We start from the raw sequence: 13,152 nt of genomic DNA on the forward strand, positions 1-13,152 counted from the left end.
CGCTCGTGGAATGCCGACAAACTTTTACCCTTTAAAATCTTCATAGGCGATGTTTAAAAAAATCTACAGGTTGCATGTTTTGAGTTACAGAGGAGAGCTCTACCAATCGCGGCGATACCTCACATGTGTGGTTTGAACACCGTTTACATATGCGGGCGCTGCTCACGTATGTGTTTGCTTCTGCGCGCAAGCTCGTCGGGACGGGGTGCGTTTTCTGGCTCCTAACTTTTTTAGCTGGCTCCTAGATTCCAAGCAAATTTGTCAACCCCTGCTTTACACACACATGAACTTTAACCACTTCAGCCCCGGACGTTCTACCCACCCCCCCACCTTCATGACCAGACCAAAGCTATGATTAAGCACCAAGTTTTAGTGTTAAACGCGTCAGCTTGCATCCTGTTTGCTGTGGCATGTATCCTGTGATTTGATTTTTACAATAAAGCAATATTTTTTGGGAGTGCGCTTGTCCAGACATCCCCCTTCATTTTTGCATTACTACATGCATTGCCAGCACCCGTGGCTTCAGACCTGGTGAAGAGGTTCATCATTTGTATCTTCTACTTTGAGTGGTGAATCCCTTTCTCTACAGCACCGCTTTAGTTTAAAAGACAATTGCGCGGTCGTGCAACGCTGTACACAAATAAAATTGATGTCCTTTTTTTTCCCCCCACAAATAGAACTTTCTTATAGTGGCATTTGATCACTGCTGCCGCTTTGATTTTTTGCGCTAAAAACAAAAAAAAGACCGATCATTTTGAAAATATATATATTATATATATTTGAATTTTTTCTTTTTTACTTTATGCTATAAAACATATCGAAATCAAAAATGTCTTCATCAGTTTAGGCCAATTTGTATTCTGCTACATATTTTTTGGTAAAAAAAATCCCAATAAGTGTATATTTATTGGTTTGCGCAAAAGTTATAGCATCTACAAACTAGGGGATATTTTTATGGCATTTTTACTAATAATGGCGACGATCAGTGATTTTTAGCAAGACTGCTAATTTTTTTGGGACCAGTGACACGAATACAGTGATCAGTGCTAAATAAAGAGGAGGGGATTCCGGCGCTCGTGGTGATGTGATGCCTTTAAGACGGTGGTAATAGTGTCTCTAATGGCACTTCTAAGTCAGTCTGTGTATCAAAAAGCAGGAAGAGGCAGCCATCCTCTGTCATCAAAACAGACGTGTTCAAGTAGAAGGGACAGTTATCCCATAGGATTCAGAAATTAAATACTGAAATGTGTAAGAACCAGGGGATCCTGTATGGGCTGCATGGAAAGGAGCATCAGCAGGACCGTGAAGCCAAGAACGCCATACGTATGGGAGGTTCAAACAACCTTACCAGTGTACCTACCTATTGGCTCTTTTGGATAGATTCCCAGCTGCCTTTACCACCAGGACCGTCTGACAAACAAAAAAAAGCCTACCTTACCCACTTTAATTAATATCTTTTACAGAGTTCAACATTGAACCGTATCCATTACCGTGGATGAAAATACCAATAGCTCCCGATGAAGCGGTCATCCGCGAAACATGTAGAGCTTGTTTGAAACCTACCAATATACATGTTAGCCATCATAAATCCTTTTGATGTCTTTCTTGGACCAGTTTTGGTTTAATATTAATGCTCTGTAAATTATTGCGAATATATGTGATCATTTTTTCTATGCTTTTAATGTATTTTATAAATCCTTCCATTGTAATGTTGATTCAATGACCCTTGTGGGATTGCATCAATAAAATCGATCTTTTTTTGTTAACGACTAGTGCCTATAAAGTCCAATTTTTTCTCCTCCAACACCAACCTTTCTATTCTAGTCAGGACGTGGCACTGTACTATTTCAGGACACCCATAGCACCATCCTATGGTCTGTGTATCCTTTCCTTCTTAAATTCAACTGGAGATGTAGTCCATCAAGGATGGGGTGTCCTTAGGTCTGTAGATGCCGGTCTGCAGGCTCCGGTGGTGTTTCCCTGGCTTCTTAGCGGTATCTCATACAGGAAGCTCAACGCTGTCCAGTGTGGAACGCGGCAGTGATGTCACGCAGGGTTGGCAGTCAGACAAGAGGTGGGGAGTTTAACAGGCTACGCGCTCAGGGCTCACAGGCCAGTCTGGCCAGTAGAAGGAGCTGTGAGCCCCGAGCGCGTAGCCATAAAGACATGGACAGTTTGGGGTGGAGAAACTTGACAGGCCTGACCTCAATCCGATAGAACACCTTTGGGATGAATTTGAGTGGAGACTGTGAGCCAGGCCTTCCCTTCCAACATCGGTGCCTGACCTCACAAATGTGCTTCTGGAAGAATGGTCAAACATTCCCATAGACACTCCTAAACCTTGTGCACAGCCTTCCCAGAAGAGCTGAAGCTGTTATAGCTGCAAAGGGTGCGCCAACTCAACATTGAACCCTACGGACGAAGACGCCATTAAAGTTCATGTAAAGGCAGGTGTGTCCCAATACTTTTGGTAATAGTGTACATTGCTATCAATGGGAAACATCTGGGGCCAGATCCACGTACCCTGGCGCATATTTCAGTCAGGCGTAGCGTATCTCTGATACTACGCCGCCGTAACTTAAATTTTTTTGTGTATCCTCAAAGAATGCGCGCCGTAAGTTACGGCGGCGTAGTGTAACTTTGGCGGCGTAAGAGCGCGCAATTCAAATGGATGTGATGGGGGCATGTTTTATGTAAATACGTCTTGACCCGACGTAAATGACGTGTTTTTTTTTTTTCAACTGTGCATGCGCTGTCCGTGGGGGTATCCCAGTGCGCATGCTCGAAATTAAACCGGAACAAGCCAATGTTTACGACGGTGACGTCATTCTACGCAAAGCCCTATTCGTGAACGACTTACGCAAACGACGTAACATTTTCAAAATTCGACGCGGGAACGACGGCCATACTTAACATAGGATACGCCTCACATAGCAGGGGTAACTATACGCCGGAAAAAGCCGAACGCAAACGACGTAAAAAAATGCGCCGGCCGGACGTACGTTCGTGGATCACCGTATCTAGCTAATTTGCATACTCGACGCGGAATTCGACGGAAACGCCACCTACCGGCCAGCGTAAATATGCATCTACGATCCGACGGCGTACTAAGACGTACGCCTGTCGGATCGATCCCTCATTCAGTCGTATCTTGTTTTGTGTATACAAAACAAAGATACGACGGGGGAACTTTGAAATTACGCAGGGTAATTCGTTTGTGGATCTGGCCCCTGGTTTCTAAGGAAAACATGTACTGAAATACGCAGGCTACCATTGCTGATCTTTGTGAAAATGCTAGTTTCCTGGCTTATCTGGAACAAGATGCTTTTAGTGACTTTGGGGAAAAAGTTGAGCCCCCAATATCCATACTCATGTCAGAGGCTCAGAAAGTACTGAAGCCTTTAAGAGGCAACAAATTGCTATTTTCAAAAAGGGAGAACTTAACAATGGCAGCCTGTTTTATTTTCTCCATACAGGATTTCTTTAACCTGTTCCAAGCGTGAGGAAAGATGCAATATGAGAATGCTACGCTTGCTTGGCGTCTTGTGCGATACGCAACATTCAGAGAGCGGTGGTAAGAGACAGATAGTGTCAGCATGAATACTAAAGCATTGTTGCCACAGGGGACTCGCAAAGACGTGTCACAATAAGGCTACAGCTTTGTGCAGCTTTTGGGAGTGTTTTATGTATAGTCACAGGCAATAAAGACCGCAATAAGGCCAGTAGACAGTGATAGATGACAATATAGGAAAGTAAAAATAGAAACAAAATGTATCAAAGCAGCTAATTTCTTTCACTAATCACTTTGATCCGATTGGAAGGGACATATATGCAAATTAAGAAAAAAGCATCAAACAGAAGCAATGACACAAATTTACAAAGTTACATAGTCAGGTTGAAAAACACCACAAATCCATGAATAGAGGGTTTGAGAGGATGGAGGATTATTGCGGTGCCAATTATAAAAACCAGACGTGTTATATCAAAAAATAGAAAATATTTATTTAAATTCCTAATAAGATTAAAATCAGCTTAACAACATTTAATGGTGGGAGCTATATGTACACAAACCACACACCAACACCACAAATCCATCTAGTTCAACCAATATATAAAAAAATAAAATACTCCATATGTACATTCCTATGCTCACAGTAGATCCAGGGGTAGGCAAACAAACTATAAAGCATGATCCAATTTGCTTCAGTGGGATAAAAATAACTTCCTTCCCCCCAGGAGGCAATTGGACATTCTCTGAATCAACAACCTCTGGTTTCAAATTCAATACCCATTAATGTTCGTATCTAGTTCTATGTTGTGCATTTAGGAATACAGACAGCTCTTTATTAAAGCGGATGTATACCCCAGTGTTTCTCAACTCCAGTCCTCGAGGCGCCCCAACAACAGGTCATGTTTTCAGGCTTTCCATCATTTTGCACAGGTGATTTGATCAGTTTCACTGCCTTAGTAATTAACACAGCCAATTTATCTGAGGGAAATCCTGAAAACATGACCTGTTGGGGCGCCTTGAGGACTGGAGTTGAGAAACACTGGTATACCCGCACAAATAAAAAAACTGTAAGGCAAAAAAGGCATAATGAGCTAGTATGCACCGCTTTAAAGCAAATCCACTAAACTGATCAGAAACTTGAGGGAGTCTATTCCACATTTTCACAGCTCTTACTGTGAAAAAACCTTTCCAGATTTGGAGGTAAAATCTCTGTCTCCAGATGTAAAGAGTGCCCCCTTGTCCTCTGTGATGACCTTAAAGCTTATTTCTATGTTCCTGTCACTTTAAATAGTTTGTCTGGACCAGCTTGGTACTCTGATTGGCTGAGTTGGAGGGGCGGGCTGATGATGTCACACTCTTCATTCACTGAATATAAAGCTGCCTATGAATGGCTGAGCGCCACTTTGTTCTAGGTGTGAGACAGGAAGTCTGTCTCACAGACGGAACCCAACACTGTATACAGCTAAAGATACATGTAGTACATGTGATAACAGTGCCTCGAGACATTGTAGGACTATTTAAAGTGACAGGAAACATGGAAATCAGCTTTAAAGTGCTTTTATTTTTTAAGACGAACCTTTACAACCAAACATGTCATACTTACCTCCGCTGTGCAGTTGATTTTGCACAGAGAGGCCCAATCCACCTCTTCTGGGATCCTCCCAGAGAAGCACTCTCCTTCATGGACAACCGTGCAGGCACGCTCCCGTGTCCCACTGCTGCATCAGTAGACAGACAGCAGGACACGGCTCCGCCCCTGGCGCCCGCATCATTGGATTTGATTGATAGCAACGGGAGCCAATGTGCTGCCATCAATCTATCCAATCAGGACATGAGACACCGGCGGGAGCTGGTGTTCTCGTTCCTGTCGTGAGAATTGCGGGGCTCGGGTAAGTATAAGGGGGGGTTTAGGGGCGCTGCTGTAGCACAGGAAGTTTTTCATAGAATGCATTAAGGTGAAAAACTGCAAGGGTTTACAACCCCTTTAAAGTGACGAACTCTATACCAAGTGGACCACTTACATATTTATACATGTTGATCATATCCCCCCTTAATCTCCTCTTCTCAAGAGAGAAGAAATTCAGTTCCTCTTATCTTTCCTCATAGCTGAGCTCCTCCATGCCTCTTATCAGTTTGGTTGCTCTTCTCTGCACTTTCTCCAGTTCCCCGATATCCTTTTTGTGAACTGGGGCCCAAAACTGAACTGCATATTCCAGAAGAGGTCCTACTAATGATTTGTACAGGGGCAAAATTATCTCTCTCTCCCTCTGGAGTCCATACCTCTCCTAATACAAGAAAGGACTTTGCTCGCTTTGGAAACCGCAGCTTGGCATTGCATGCATTTGTTATTAGGCTTATGATCTACCAGAACACCCAGATCCTTCTCCACCAGTTGTACTCCCCCTAGTATGTATGACACATGCATATTCTTAGCCCCCAAGTGCATAACTTTACATTTATCAACATTAAACGTAATTTGCCACATAGTCGCCCAATTAGACAGAGCATCGAGAGTGGCTTGTAAGTTGGAAACATCATGTAAGGACGGGATTCCCCATTCATAGTTTGGTGTCATCTGCAAACACTGAAATTGTATTTTTAATACCAAACTCTAATTTAAAAATAGAATTAAACGCAAGGGTCCCAACACTGAACCCTGGGGTACACTACTGATAACCTTAGACCATTCAGAGTATTAATACTCTTCGAATACGGCTCGAATACGGCTTTGTAGTCAGTTTTTCTAGCAAATGAAATTGTGGTAAAAGAAAGGATCATCAATATCTGCATTGTCTGCCCAATCATGAAAAAACACAGAGCAGAAATAATTTCAACTTACACCTTCCTTAGGAGCTTCATGGGGTTTACCATGAATTTTGTTGTAAACTGTTCAAAGTACCTAGAAGAATTGATGCTGGTTTGAAGGTAAAGGGCGGTCACACCAAATATTAATTTGATTTGGATTTCTCTTTTGAACTTTCTGTTCATTTACATTGTTTTATTAATTCTGTTAATTTATAAAATATAAAAACTATTAACTCTTCTATTTCCCAAAGCAATCATAGTTTACAGCATTTTTCACCCCTAGGGTAGCACTAATTAGTAAATTACAATTATTAAATCATCATTAAAGAACACTACTGTGCATAAGTTTTAGGCAGGGTGAAAAAATATATAAAAAGATATATAAATCTGCACAAAAGTGAAAAACAGGAAATAAACAATAACAGCAGCCGTGCACAATGTCCAGGCACTAAACAAATAAAATATATAAAACCAATAGTGCAGCGCCAATTAGTAAATTAAAATTATTATTTGAACCAATTGAAGTCTATATAAAACACAATCCATATAGGTACTTCAGAGAACTCAAAATGAGAAGTCCCACATGCCCGTGAAAGTGGTAATAAAATAGCATAGGTGTCACCAGCCAGTGATTTCACACCACGCTTACTGTAGGAAGTGTAATCCCCCAATAAGAGCGGTCTGTTCCGCTTTGTTTACAATGCACAAAGCCTGAGATCCAGATCACTGGAATATCCACCCCTGTGTCGGGGTAAATCAATCAGCCTAAACTCTACCACGCAATGTGAGTTAACTTTTTATTTTCATGCCTGGTGATGTTAAGTTCATCCCGGAGGGATAATCACGCATTGAGAACTGCATCCATCCATCTCTATAGTGCCACTTACCCTGACACAGGGGAGGATATTCCAGTGGTCCGGATCTCAGGCTTTGTGCATTGTAAACAAAGCGTATCAGACCGCTCTTATTAGGGGGTTACAGTTCCTACAGTAAGCGTGGTGTGAAATCATCATCAGGCTGATGACGCCTGTGCTATTTTTTCACCACTTTCATGCAATGTGGGACTTCTCATCTTGAGTGCTCTGAAGTACCTGGATTGTGTTTATATAGACTTCAATTGGTTCAAATAATAATTTTAATTTACTAATTAGCGCTGCACTATTGGTTTTATATATTTTATTTGTTCAGTTCCTGGACATTGTGCACAGCTGTTATTGTTTATTTACCGTTTTTCACTTTTGCACAGGTTTATATATATTTGTTTATATTTTTCACCCCTGCCTAAAACTTATGTACAGTAGTGTTCTTTAATGATGTATTCAGATATTCGGAGCTGAATTTGTGTCTTTTATATCTGCCTGGAGTTCAGCTTCAAATAACACGAACCATTAAAAAAAAAAAAAAAAAAAAAAAAAACAGCGTACAATTTAATACATTCAGAAGAGACACAAAGTAAGCCAGCGTGATTATTTAATGCAATTCACTGAACATTCAGGCCCAGTCTGCTGGCTTTTTTTTTTTGGCCGTTACCTTTTCAACAGCCTCAACTTTTTCACGCTCCAGTGTTTTCTCCTTCTGTCTCTCGGCTCTTAATTCAGCTGCTGATGTCGCTCGCATAGACGTAAAGTCGAAGGTCATCCACTCATCCCTCTGAAATGGAAGCACAGCTTCATTTAGCATTGCAGAATACACAGGAAAAGCTATACCCTACACCACACAGGAGAGTCAGCGACATTTTAAAATGTGCACATATAGGAGACAAGCAGTTATCAGTGGGTGAGATTGTGTTTTCTTACAAGAGAACCTGTCACCTAAACCAGAACGGAGTTCTAAATCTACCTTAATATTTTTATTTTTGGGCTGGGTTCAGTTGAGTAGGACTTTGTTGAAGGGCTAGGTAGATTTATTCCTCCCCTTGGTTAGGCTTTGATATGCAGGATCTATGAATGCCATGCCTCTAAAATGCAGTTTCCTATGGAAAGCCCAAAAATAGAACACTCCTAAAGCTACATCCGTATAGAATAGAGTTTGTGAAAAAATGTCAAGACTCTGGGTCGGACTTTATAGGCAAGATAGACAAAAGTATAATAAAAAATATATATATTTTATTAATAACAAATCGCTCAAACAGATCAAGTAAAAAAATACATTAAACACAGAAAGATACATAAAACTATGATGTGAACAGAAGGTTGACAACAAATGGACAGCAGTGAGCCCCTGAGTCAACGCGTTTCACTATTTTGCTTCGTCAGGACACACTTGGGGATGATTGAAAAGCACAGGTCTCACTGTCTTATCAGCACACAATTAACCCGTATGGGAGACTCAAGATTGGACCTCAAGGCTCATCATATGAAGAGGAAAGAGAAAAAGGTATTCTACCGTTGCTAGCAGCCAAATATTGTGCAGCAAAGGAATGAAAAGATTTCTTCCTATATGGTTTATTGTAATGTAATGAGTAATGTATAGCAAAATGACATGATAAATACCCGGCTGATTAAAAAGAAAGAAATAGGAAAGGGGGGGGGGGGGGGGACTCCAAGGCCTTTCAAAACGGTCTCTTGACGAGGCAAAATAGCAAACTCGTTGACTCACAAAAGCTCACTGCTGTCCATTTGGTGTCAGCCTTCTGTTCACATCAAAGTTTTATGCATGTTTCTGCGTTTAATGTAGGTTTTTTTACTTGATCTGTTTGAGAGCAATTCGTTATTAATAAAATATTTTTTTTTATTATACTTTCAGCCAACTTGCCTACAAGTCCGACCCAGTCTTTTTCTCTTCATTTTTTCACAAACTATGGAAAGCCCACTAAATGGCATGCGGTATTTTTCATTTCACTGGCCCTGAAGGACCGTTGTCATCGGTTAACCGATGAAGCTGACTGATGGTCCGTCGCACCTACACACCATCGGTTAAATAACCAATCGTGTCAGAACGCGGTGACGTAAAACACAACGACGTGCTGAAAAAAATGAAGTTCAATGCTTCCAAGCATGCGTCGACTTGATTCTGAGCATGCGTGGATTTTTAACCGATGGTTGTGCCTACTAACGATCGGTTTTGACCTATCGGTTAGGTATCCATCGGTTAAATTTAAAGCAAGTTGGCTTTTTTTTTACCGATGGTTAAATAACCTATGGGGCCCACACACGATCGGTTTTGACTGATGAAAACGGTCCATCAGACCGTTGTCCTCTGGTTAATCTATCGTGTGTACGAGGCCTAAGGGTACTTTCACATTGGGACTGGGGGTCTGTTAGCGGTAAAGCGCCGCTAGTTTTAGCGGCGCTTTTCAGGCTGCTAGCAGGACACTTAACCCCCGCTAGCGGCCGAAGAAAGGGTTAAAAGCACCGTGTTGCACCTGCTGTGCAGGTGCTCCGGCAGCGCTGCCCATTCATTTTAATGGGTAGGGCGTTTTGGGTGCGGTGTATACATCGCTCCCAAACTGCCTCAAAATGTATTGCTTGTAGGACTTTTTCCCCCCCACTCCATCCCACACGCGCACCGCCCCAGTGTAAAACCACTCAGGCTTTCACACTGGGGAGGCATGAGAAGCGCTTTACAGGCGCTATTTTTAGCGCTAAAACGCCTGAAAAGTGCCTCAGTGTAAAAGGTACCATAAGCCTACTCTGACCGTGGTCACAGGAAATTTCAAAATTTCAAAAAAATTTCTGTGTTTTGTGCTTTCTCGCAGCCAGCGGTCAGTAGAGAGGTTTAACCTCACCTAAATGCGGCAGCGTTGAGTTTAAAGTGTAGTTCCACTTTTTGGAATCCTCCCCCCTCCGGCGTCACATTTGACATTTCAGGGGGAAGGAGGGAGCAGATACCTGTATACGCTCCCACTTCCTGGCATAGATCACCGCGTGACCTATGCCATTTCCTGCGCCTACACTGTTCTCCCCCGCTGTCTTCTGGGAAACACACAGGTCCAAGAAGACAGCAGGGACCAGTGAGGATGCGCAGCACGACTCACGCATGCGCAGTAGGGAACCAGGAAGTGAAGCTTGCAAATGTTTATCAACAATGCTCAGCGCTGAGAGAACTAACTATAAACATTGTATCATTTCGTTCTTTTAGATCTACGGGATGAACTTTGTCTGTAAATAAGGTCAGTTTAAAGCGGTTGTATACTCTGCTTTCTAGGGGTGCAACGGATCAAAAAAAACTCACGGTTCGGATCGTTTCTCGGATCAGAGTCAGGGATCGGATAATTTTTGCGGATCAGCAAAAAAAAAAAAAGTCGTAACGTGGCTCAGGCACTTTCAGCAAGTGATTAAAGCCCTCGTTTTGCACATGTCTGCACCCCTAAACACACCAATAGCGTTTGTGATGGCTTTAGCCCGGTCTGATTGTGCAACAAGGGGCTGCTTAAATGCCGCGGTGATAAGCGGTTGTTGAGCAGCTTTCGTTTTCGCTTTCATTTTCACTCCTGTCAGTGAAACACCAGGGTGAAGACGCTTCAAATGCGTGGCCATGCTTGATGTGTTTCCACTGTCATATGGCTTTCTTGTGCCACAGTGCCTACACAACACCGTCACGGTTTTATCCACTAACCTCTTTCCTTCATCATTATATTTGTCATGGAAGCCAAAATGCTCCCATACCGGGGATTTAAATGATGCCGGGTGTTTAAGCTCCTCCGTTCCTCCGCTCGCCATGACCACGCTGTGTGTGGACTGAACATGCGCACAACTTATTTTTTTTCAGAAATCAATCCGCGGATTACGTGTGCGCCGTTCGGATCAAAATCTTCGGTTAAGATCACGGATCGATGACGATCTGTTGCACCACTACTGCTTTCACATTTTTACCTACAAGTAAACCTATAAAAAGGCTTACCTGTAGGTAAAATGAACGGTTTAGGAGATATTCACCTTGCATGCAGCCGCTGACGTCAGAAGCGCATGCACTCTGAAGGTCCAGCGGAGGCGGAAAATCAGAGCTCCTTGCCAGAAAGAGGACTGCCAAGCACATTCGGAAGTGACGTCATCGCTCCTCCAGCCACTCACAGTGCCGGAGCCATGAACCCAGAAGAAAGGTTGAGGGAACATCTTTGCTCCCTCAGCGGTGACCGGGAGGTGATGCCGGTGCTTCGTTCAAAGTGGAGTATTTCCTAATTAGCTAGTATGATTTTAACCACTTAAAGACCAAGCCTTTTTCTGACACTTGTTGCTTACAAGTTAAAATCAGTATTTTTTGCTAGAAAATTACTTAGAACCCCCAAACACACACACACACATTATATAAATACACACATATATATATATATATATACACACACACACACACATACACAATTTTATTTTTTAGCAGAGATCCTAGACAATAAAATGGCGGTTGTTACAATATTTTATGTTACACTGTATTTGCACAGTCTTTCAAAATGCAATTTTTGGGGAAAAAAATACACTTCAATGAATTAAACTGTAAAATTAGCCCCATTTTTTTGTACAATGTGAAAGATGTTGTTACGCTGCGAGAATGGTGATCTTTATTCTAAGCAAAAAAAAAAAAAATTGTGATTCTTATTTTAGCCAGAATCATCACAGCTCTATTTGTTAGTCCAGCAGCTCCAACCTGAGCTGTCTGTTTCTTTTCATTTAACCCGCTGGGTTAAACAAAGAAAACGTGATCGTGTATACCACACTTTACACTTTAATTACTTGACGTCATTGGGAAAGCGGAGTTCCAACCAAAAGTGGAACTTCTGCTCCTCCCCCTCCAGTGCCACATTTAGCACCTTTCAGGAGGGAGGGGGGAACGGGGACCTGTTTTATGACAAGTACCCTACCCCACTTCCGGAGACGGCGCCACGGGGAACCTCCCCCCTCCCCCTCCTCCTTCCTCTGCTGCCGGGCCAATTAGAAAGTGCAGTGCGCTTCGTGCATGTGCAGTAGGAAACCGGCTGTGAAGCCAAAAGACTTCACTGCCGGGTTGCCTTACTAGCAATGGTGGCGGCAGCACCCGACAGCCAATCCGAAGATCGACTGCAGTGCCGATATCGCAAGCTCCCTGGAAAGGTATGTGTCCATATATTAAAAGTCAGCAGCTGCGGTATTTGTAGCTGCTGACTTAATGTCTCTTGGGTGGGCAGACTCCTCTTTAACTTAAACATCCCATCTTCATACTTGTTTCAGGTCAGTGACTGAAAAAGTACTATAATTGGGTGGGGGGGGGGGGGGGGGGCGCAGCATAACGGCCAGGCAACATGAATTTTCAGAAAACAGTTAGCAATGATGGCCCCATATTTCTCTATAGACAGGTTAAAGCGGGGTTCACCCGGAAAAAAAAATTAACATTAGATTGAGGCTAATTTTGGTAAGCACAATCGGGTGTTTTTTTTTTTAAATGAAAGCAGTACTTATCGTTTTAGAGATAGATGTTCTCCGTGGCTTCCGGGTATGGTCTTCGGGACTGGGCGTTCCTATTTGATTGACAGACTTCCGATGGTCGCATACAGCGCGTCACGAGTTGCCGAACGTCGGTGCGGCTCTATAAGGCGCCTGCGCACCCACGTTCGGCTACTTTCGGAAACTCGTGACGCGATGTATGCGACGGTCGGAAGGCTGTCAATCAAATAGGAATGCCCAGTCCTGCAGCCCATACCCAGAAGCCACGGAGAACATCTATCTCTAAAACGGTAAGTACTGCTTTTATTTAAAAAAAAAACACCCGATTGTGCTTACCAAAATTAGCCTCAATCTAAATGTTAAAAATAGATTTTTTGGGTGAACCTCCACTTTAATGTGGTTAATAATGACGTTTGTTGATCAGGATTAATTGTGAAGCAGTTACTGAACACGGTGAACATCTGCGCACTCCCGTTCCATGGG

The 13,152-nt window shown here is 42.7% G+C and overlaps 1 protein-coding gene across 1 annotated transcript in view; it reads right to left on the bottom strand.

The window, feature by feature from the left end:
* CWF19L2 (CWF19 like cell cycle control factor 2) overlaps positions 1-13,152 on the bottom strand; it is a 239,923-nt gene that overhangs the window by 202,771 nt on the left and 24,000 nt on the right. Inside the window, exon 5 of the mRNA XM_040340244.1 lies at positions 7,847-7,966. Coding sequence (XP_040196178.1) covers positions 7,847-7,966 — 120 coding nt within the window. The remainder of the gene's footprint in view (positions 1-7,846; positions 7,967-13,152) is intronic.

The sequence above is a fragment of the Rana temporaria genome, chromosome 2, assembly GCF_905171775.1.
Source record: "Rana temporaria chromosome 2, aRanTem1.1, whole genome shotgun sequence".
NCBI classification, from domain to species: domain Eukaryota; kingdom Metazoa; phylum Chordata; class Amphibia; order Anura; family Ranidae; genus Rana; species Rana temporaria.